The 8839-nt window shown below is 39.1% G+C and overlaps 2 protein-coding genes across 4 annotated transcripts in view; both read left to right on the top strand.

Moving 5' to 3' along the window:
- Nucleotides 1-6590, top strand: part of pacs1 (phosphofurin acidic cluster sorting protein 1) — a 60497-nt gene extending 53907 nt beyond the window's left edge. For both annotated transcript variants that reach the window (XM_032499301.1, XM_032499302.1), the window contains exons 22-24: nucleotides 817-1055; nucleotides 1466-1585; nucleotides 1728-6590. In XM_032499301.1, coding sequence (XP_032355192.1) covers nucleotides 817-1055; nucleotides 1466-1585; nucleotides 1728-1846 — 478 coding nt within the window. In that variant the 3' untranslated portion in view covers nucleotides 1847-6590. The remainder of the gene's footprint in view (nucleotides 1-816; nucleotides 1056-1465; nucleotides 1586-1727) is intronic.
- Nucleotides 6591-7319: 729 nt separating this feature from the next.
- klc2 (kinesin light chain 2) overlaps nucleotides 7320-8839 on the top strand; it is a 14775-nt gene continuing 13255 nt past the window's right edge. Inside the window, exon 1 of one of the 2 annotated variants that reach the window (XM_032499300.1) lies at nucleotides 7320-7546. The gene's annotated coding sequence lies outside the window, so the exon portion shown is untranslated. Of the gene's footprint in view, nucleotides 7547-7603; nucleotides 8069-8839 lie in introns of those variants that run through there. The other variant, XM_032499298.1, reaches the window with a different exon arrangement.

Genomic DNA, 8839 nt, shown 5'->3' on the forward strand with positions numbered 1-8839 from the left:
ATACTTTTTATACTGTATGATGTGTAATATGGGCCTGTGTCTTCAAAAAAGCTTTACTTTTATCAGTGGATGTAAAATAACTAAAATCATTTCTCCCCAACACCTAAAAGCACTGATACCTCAATATACACTGATTAATTTACCTTTAACATGTTAGGTATCATTTATTTCACTGGTGTTAGATTTATTTGTTATTGTTAGGTGGACCAGGTAGTGCTTAGTGTGACTGCATTACACACTGTTGGGTAAAGTTTAGTACAGTTTATGCTTCATATTGTATGTTTTGAATGTCAATTTGTGACTTTAGAAATAGCCAGTAGCTGTCTATGTTTGTTCTATGAGCAAAGAGTTGGATATTCTGTCCCTGACACCAGTTATGTCAACCAGTTTAGCCTGACTGGGAACCAGTTTCAAGAAGTGAGGGACTCTTTGATACTTCAGTCATCTTTTCATCGTTTGACTCAGTTGATTCACACTCTGCCTGCTGCTGCAGTCCATCTCTGAAGAGCCAGACAGACTGCAGCTGGGTCTGATCTAATTTTTCTATTTCACCCTCTGCAGAGTACATTTAGTATTGAACGTACAGTATATCTTTTTTTAACTTTAAAGTTTCTAATTTCAATGAATTGTGGCAGATCGGGTGCTGCAGAGGCTGACTAAAAGGTTGTCTGCTCAGCAGAACTTCTCTTGACAAAGTACCCTCCTTGTTTTGTATTTCCATCTTACATTTGTTCTGTTGAAACCTAAGACAAAAAAAGCTGTCTAACTGTTGCTGAAAGTATCAACTGTGGTTTTATAATCACTTTCCGTCCATAGGAGTCCCAGTATGTCTCACGGCGTGGACGCCATCGGCCTGCAGGTGGACTACTGGCTGGCCTCCCTGGCTGAGAAGCGGCGGGAGGGCGAGCGACGTGACATAGGCTGCAAGAACACACTGAAGAGCGCCTTCCGCTCACTGCAGGTCAGCAGGCTACCAGGCGGGGGGAGCAGCGACCCACAGGCCCAGGTCAGCACCATGGCCATGACCGTGGTCACCAAGGAGAAGAACAAGAAAGGTGAGATCAGGATCAGAAGTGGAAATATCATCAGATAGGAGATGTTAGAGGATTTCATTTCATGTTCAACGTCCAAGCACATAATCACTCACACACACACACACACACACAAACACGCAGCACGGTGGCTCAGTGGTTAGCACTTCTACCTCACAGCAAGAAGGTTCTGGGTTTGAATCCATGTTCTTGGCCTTTCTGTGTGGATTATGCATGTTCTGCCTGGGTTTCCTCCAGTTTCTTCCCACCATAAAGACACGCATGCCAGGTAACTAGGACTACAGTTGAAATTAGCTGACTGGCTGACATTGGCGCATTTACAGAAATGTTGATTAATATGCATTGTCCTAATCAAATAAATAAATCTACACATACACACAGTGCTTTTACAATTTCCCTCTACCTCTCTTCAGTTCCCACCATCTTCCTGGGAAAGAAGCCGAGGGAGAAGGATGTAGACTCAAAAAGCCAGGTCATTGAAGGCATCAGCCGACTCATCTGCTCTGCCAAGCAGCAACAGACCATCCTGAAAGGTAACCTGGAGGAGGAGGACGGTTCTGTTCATGTGTGTTTGTTTCACTGCTACTTTGTGGGGGTTTTTTGTTGTTGTTTCAGGGTTGGTTTTTTTTCATCATTCTGCCACTCAGCTGTGTTTTGTCTTCTGTTTCCCTCCAGTGTCCATAGACGGCGTGGAGTGGAATGACGTTAAGTTCTTCCAGCTGGCCGCCCAGTGGCCCACTCACGTCAAATACCTGCCTGTCGGACTTTTCGGCTACAGCAAGCCTCAGTCTTAGTCTCAGTCTTGCTCTGGTCCTGATTTGACCCTCAACTCTCTTCGATCCTGTAACACCTTCGCGCAAAGACCCCGCCTCATAGCACCTGCAGATCTTAGAGAAGACGTTGAGTAGCTGGACTGTTTTCTTTTGTTAGTTTGATTTTGGCTACAGCCGTCTTATTTCTCTTTGGAGAGGACGAGGAGGAAGAGGGTGGTGCTGTGTTTCAGCGTTGTTACTAGTCACTTTAATGCCCCGTTTTGTGTGTGTTTGTGTGTGTGGTGAGTGTGCATGCACCGTGAATGTACAGTGTGTCTGTGTGTGTGGGTGTTTACAAGGGGCTTACAGCACAAGTTCGTTAGCTAACTGCCATTTACGTTTCCGTTCTATGGAATGCAATAGCATGCAACAACTCGCCGGTTTTAAACCCTTAAAGTCTGACCCTCAACTTTTTGACCTCTTCAAGGTCCCACTCATCTCACTCGATCAAGACCTGATCCACACAAGCATGCTCACAGATACACCACTCTTGTGCCGCAAAACTATATTTTAAAATAAAAAAGTATCACAATAGAGCTTCAGTGTTTGCATGAGCCTGCGAAAACAAAAAGAAAAGTCTCCTGTGTTCACAAAATGCTATCAAATACCAGGCTTGCATGGGATGCATTTTAACAAGTCCCCTTCAAAAACCGTAATATTATTTTTATTTAAAGGGCTTCCATATAATTTAGAATATTTTTTCTGTACCAAAATAAGTGATTTGGATGTCTAACGCCAAACATTTCCCTTCAAAAATTCAAAAAGGGGAAATGTTTTTTTAAATTGTGTTATTGTGAAAAATAGAAAAACCTTCCCTCGCGCTGTTTTGTGATGCATAGTGTACGTTTTTGTAAATAGTTCCAGGATTTCAGGGCAGGGGCTACTGTAACGCGTAGGTTTCTTTGTCTTCTTATTTGCTATGCATTTAAATATACACATCCGGGGGTTGGCAGAGTATAGCTGAATAGATTGACCCAAGCAAATATGCAACCTGAAACTGAAATAACAAAATGCATATTCAAACTCAGCAGCATTGATGGGAACATGATGGATAAACTGTTTATCCATGAGTATCTTTACCCTAAAAATGGGAGTTAAACACCTGCAATAAAGCACAATGTTGTATGCCAGTTGTCCCCATAACAATCTTCTTTTTATTGGAAACAGACTGGCAGCTTTATCTTCAGTGAAAACAGTGGACCTGGTAAAAAAAAAAAAAAAATTTAAATGAATTTTTAAGCGTTTTCCATTTTTCTTCAAACTGCTTAATAACCTTAATTTTAATCAGGAAATAAGGATTTCAGTTATTTTGACATAGTTCTGCTACATGCTTTCCCTATGATATCTTGAGGTGATTAGTGAGTGTACAGTAACTGGTAACAAGCGTGCGTGTATGTGGTGAAATAAATGTAATGTGGTCAGAAACTTTAAAAAAACTAAATCACTAAATAGGAGGAATACTTTTTTTCTACCATGCGACTGAGAGCGTGTGTGTGTGTGTGTGTGTGTGTGTGTTGCACTGTGTTAAGGATGTGGCCATTATCAATATCATTGATTATCAGATTAGGGCTGCAATGGTCGTTGTGTTTACTGTGTAGCCTGGCACAAGGCAAATTCAGATTTTCCACCACTAAACACAAAAAATACAAAATCACATAATACAATTCTGTTTTATTAAATCCAAGAATGTTATCTGCAACTGTAGTTTATAATAATTGTCCTAAAAGCAACATGCAATGCTTACCGGGCCAGTGTAGCTCTGCTTTGTGTCACCTACATCATAACACTCTCCCATGTCCACTTAAAGTATTAGAAAAATAGTTTTTTTTTTTTTTAATAGTCTTAATACCAATGTCTTTGAATGCTGTTTTTGAAAATAGATTGTTTTTTTCCCCTGTGTCGATGTTACAGTGTTACAGTTGTGATGTCAGCAGCACGTCTCAAACTCAGCGCCTGTTACACTTTGGTTTCACACCAGAGGTTATGCTTGTTTGTTCACTCTCATATTTGGTTAACAGCTCATCTGTGACCACTGAACAAACACTCAGTTTGGCGTTGATTTGATCAGAAATACTTCCAAATATTTGAATGTATTAAATTTAGTTTACATGTGCAGTAACAAGTAGATGTGTTGCTATAATATAATCATGTGGTGTCGTTTGGCCTGTGCAGATATTTTCAAGTCTGCATGAACAGTTGACAGACATCCAGTCTGGATACTTTTCCTGAACCTTTTTGTGCTAACAACAAAAACCAAACAGTCGGTGGGCCCCTTTGGAACCTGTTATTTTTCTTTACTTGTGATGCTGACAACCAGTTAAGGGCTTGACAGACAGACTGACTGATAACTTTCACACAGAGGCTGGGTTCAGTGTGTTGATGTGCTGTAGTTTTGACTGTTTCATTCCAAAAATAATTACATTTGAAAATACTGACACTAAAAAGCATAAACATAATTTGCTCTTATGAAACCTAATCTTAAGACATTTGCTATAAAAAAAAGTACATTCATCTTGGTACCACTTTAAAATATCCCATACCATTTTTTTTAATTAACATTAATAAATAATTATAAGAACACATTGAAGTTCAGGATTGATCTTCTATTATGCATTAATTAGGTTCATCTGGTTATTTAACAACATATCAATATAAAAACAATATGGTTCTTAAACCTGCACTTGTTTTTTTTTAAACGATGGGTTAAATTATTACATGGGATTTGAAATCTGTGGCTCATAGTGGCGAACACCCAGAAAATGATCACCCAAGTCTTCAGTTCCCTTCAGGTCTACAGAGCGTTTCAGCTCATTGTTTTGGAGTAACGGCCTGGAACTTGAACATTTTGGTTCACTCTCATGGCTCTCATCGTCCATAGCAAACAGCTGATTTCATCTGAAAACCCAGTGTACTCTACCCGCTCAGCACCAAACAGCAGAGAGCATCAAGCTGGGGAACATAGTGGAGCATTTAGCAGGAGTTGGTGGAGACTCAAACAGAGCAAAAATGAGAGTGGATATAGGACTTGAATTCATAAGATGACCAGTAACACAGGTCAACTTGAATAATAGCATTGTTCTTTCACTACTGGATATATCTGTCTATCTAAATGAGCAACAATTTGCTATATTGTTCACCAATAATACCTTACTAATAACTACGAAATGACAATATATGAATGATGTGTTCACAGCTTGTTTCTGCTGCCCCTTAAGTGGCCAAATAAATTGAAATAAGGCTTCTTTAACGTTGTTAGTAGGTCATTATAAAGAGACTTAAGAGCTGTGGTGTAAAAGAGAAATGTACAGGATACATTCTGTAGATGAAACAAAGGGATCCGTCAACCGAATATGCCAACACAAAGTTTAATTTACTTTATTCATTCTAATATCATCTTGCTGATCTTTTTTAAAATATTTAATAAAGTTTAGTGACAACTTAGAATGTTTTTTTTCTTTAATTACACTTTATTATCAAAGGGTACCGTGTTTTTTACACGTGGAAAATGGATTCCAAAATTAGTCTTTTCAAAATGTATTTACTTTTTTGGAATGAAATGCTTGATTGATTTTTTTTATTTTTTACTTTTTACTGAAACTGGCAGGTCAATGAGCTTGTATCTGCTGTTCGAGACAACCTCTGCTAACTCAAAATGCTCTTTGCCTTGTAGTGTTGGTAGCCTAATTAATGCAATCATGTGAATTTAAACTTTTCCTAAACGGTATATTGATGCCTCTTTCGCTTGCAGCCTCCACAGAGAGGGTTAAGGTCAACTGATTCCCTGCTTACTGATTACTGACTGAACTGAACTTGGAAATATTTGCCTGAAAGAGAACGTTAAAAACAAAATCACTGCCAAAACTAAAATGTGAAGAAATTGTGATTATATTCAGATAGATTTGTGTTTTTTTTTTTAGGAGGTTGCTCATAACTGACACCAACACAAGTGATGCTTTTTCCGAAGTCCCGATTTCAATGTTCACAGCCATGTTCAGCAGCATTTCTTTATCGTTCATCAACAACTCTTCCGTCATTCTTACGGTTTACACATTTTCCTAAAGTCTCTTTAAAAGCGCTGGTTGTTCTGTAAGTCTTGAACTTGTTCCTGTGTGTTTTTACCTGTACCTCTGTATCTGTGTCGGACGGTGTTTGTGACGGTGTAACGATGGTTCCTCTGACCTTGACTAATAGTGGTTAGAGATTAGGAGCTGTATGGTCTATCAATAATCTCCGTCAGTGATCAGCAGTGTCTTTTCTCTCCACCATCCTCAGATATACCTCTGACGATGAGAGTCTTCTTCACCAGGCTTCCACAAGCTTAGCTTTCTAAAGTCATGTGAAATGATATTGTTCCTATTCCCTAACGGTGTGTAAATTCCATCGTCTGTCCTCGTGGGAACGGGATTTGCCTATAAAAGCAGTAGATGTCTGCTCAGCTCAGAGCGTCCTCAGCTTGTGGACTTGTGGAGAGTATTTTGCACATGCCATTGTTTCTTCAGCAGCAGTCTTCAGCTTTTTGCCTTTTGCCTATAAGAATAATTATGATAAACTATAATGCTTGTACATATCAGATAGTAACTGTTATATTAGTTCTGTTGTTTGTATTAATTTGACATGTTTTGTAGTACTGCTTTTTCATGATTACATGTGTCAATCAAACAGATGTGGAAATGAGAAGTGTTCATTGTTTCATTTGTTTTTTAAATAAAAATCTTCCTGATTTGTAGCTCGGTCTCGTTTTTTTCTTTTTATAATTTGTGTGTATGTGTGTGTGTGTGTGGCTTTAGATAGCTTCCTTATAGGCCTACTTAATACAAATTGCTGTAAGATTGCAATACCAATAGCTAGCATTTTCTAAAAAAGATAAATAATATTAAGAATGACAAAAAAATCTAAGATATTAAACCTGAAATACAAAGACCACAGATGTTCCATGGAGAGTTGACTTTTCATGCAGGACAAAAAAAAAAATACACTGATGTTGCTGTTTCAGTTACACCAAATAGTGAGATAGTGATACTTATAGAGAATTGGAAAAATAAAATTGAGTTTTATTGGGGATAAAAAATAAAAACATCACCATTGTATTTCAGATAGCGATCTAAAGAGTGATAGTGTCAATAAGTAGTGCACACATGCTTGTGAAGCAGGTCAGTGGTACACCACAGGCCTCTCACTGATGCCCTCCTTGGTCTTTAGATCAGAATACAAAGAGTGTGAGCAAAGCAAGAGGCTTCACTTCCACCTACATCCTGTTATGCGAATAAATTGTTTAATTTTGTGTTTACTTTTTGACTATGGGCTAGTCAGTGATAATAACATACCATTTTAATGCCAAATTACCTGGCTAGCTAACATGTTTTCTTTAAATTACCTCTATTAGGAAAGCTAGACTTAAAGAAGTTGCTAGCAAAGATGCTAGCTTTAGCTAGACGCGTGCGCCAGATGATTTCCCGTCCCGCTTGGAAAATGGCCAACGTGATTCATCTTAGTATTTTACTATATCTTTGGTTGTTGGATTCTGGGAGAACAGCCATTTTTCGTCACCCACGTTACACTTGAACCTCACCTACGATAACATCTCCTTGGTTAACGAAATAAAAGTGTTTGAGGAGATGACCAGCCAGTGTCGGCACGTTTAAGAGCTTCCTTGCTGTCCTCCATTATCAAGTGGCAGTCTGGGTAAGTGAAGGTAACATAAGACGTTAAAAGAAAAGCACACGGTTAGGAGCTCGCCAAGGCGGCTGTTAGCCAACGTTAACCTACTGTCTATAATCGTATTAAACTAAACAGAGTGGTTTGGGAGCTATTTTAGTGTCTTGTACTGGCCAAATAACGTGGGACGCGTGAAATGAACAAGACAGGTAATCGGTAGTTCATAGCACTTACCGTTAGTTTCCTTCAAAGTAAAGCTAACGTTAATTTAACGTCAACTGACGTTAACATTCATTGCTTTGCGTTTTGAAAATTGCTTTGCCTTTGATTTTATTTAATTGTGTAATTTTCTTCCGCATTTATAACTGGTTTGTCGTGTTTAGCAACCTACATTGTCCTACTTTGCGGACTACTCTTATTTTGAAGAATACATCCGGAAGCGGTTTGTTTTGCATTAGTGGACTTAGTTGATAATTGTCTGTCTGGAGCATCACAACATTGCCCTGCTGCTTTGTTCGAGGGAAAGCATCGCACTTGTCTTCGATGAAGGTAACTATATGTATAAATATTATTTCAATGAGTGTGACGCCACAGTTACATAGTTATAATAGGTCTTTTTTTTAGCAAGCTGTCAAATTAAACGTTACGTCCTCGGCGAGGTCCGTAATGTGTACCTTGCACTTGCAGTCACCGCGCCAGTGTTTTTACGTATGAAACAGCCATTTTTAAATTTTCCTTATTATGATCTGTACATTGTGATCTGTACATCTGGTAAATAGTCTAAATAGGGTACACTCGCCTGATAGGTTATAATGTGCAACAGTGTGTATTGTGTCAAATCTAGGTGCTCGGGCCTTCTCTGTTTACAAACAGCTAATCGGACGCAGACATTTCAACTCATTTTCAGTGTTTCAGTGGCAATTATTTTCTGAATCCTCTGTTAAGGCGTTGGCCTTTTTTTTTAAACAGTGTTCTCCATTCTCGGTCACCTTGATTGATTTGCTACCAAGCCAAACACTGCCCCTCCCGGGCATAGGCCTCGACCATCCACCGGCTCATTTATTCATTTGTGGTTTAAAATATAGTCAAATTAAAGATGACCAAAGGAGTTATGCCATTAATTTCGGGATGCTTTTTATTTTTTACCTTTCACAGCTTTACCGTCTTCATTTGCAAACGGTGCTTCGTAAGGGAAGTGTGAATATTGGTGCATTGCAGTCAGTATATGAGGCGGACGAGGGAGGGAGGGAGGGAGGGAGGGGGAGTGGAGCGATGGGTGAGTGAGACAGCTAGAGAGGCAGAAAAAGAAAGGGGGGGGGG

This window comes from Etheostoma spectabile, chromosome 19 (assembly GCF_008692095.1).
Source record: "Etheostoma spectabile isolate EspeVRDwgs_2016 chromosome 19, UIUC_Espe_1.0, whole genome shotgun sequence".
Lineage (NCBI taxonomy): Eukaryota > Metazoa > Chordata > Actinopteri > Perciformes > Percidae > Etheostoma > Etheostoma spectabile.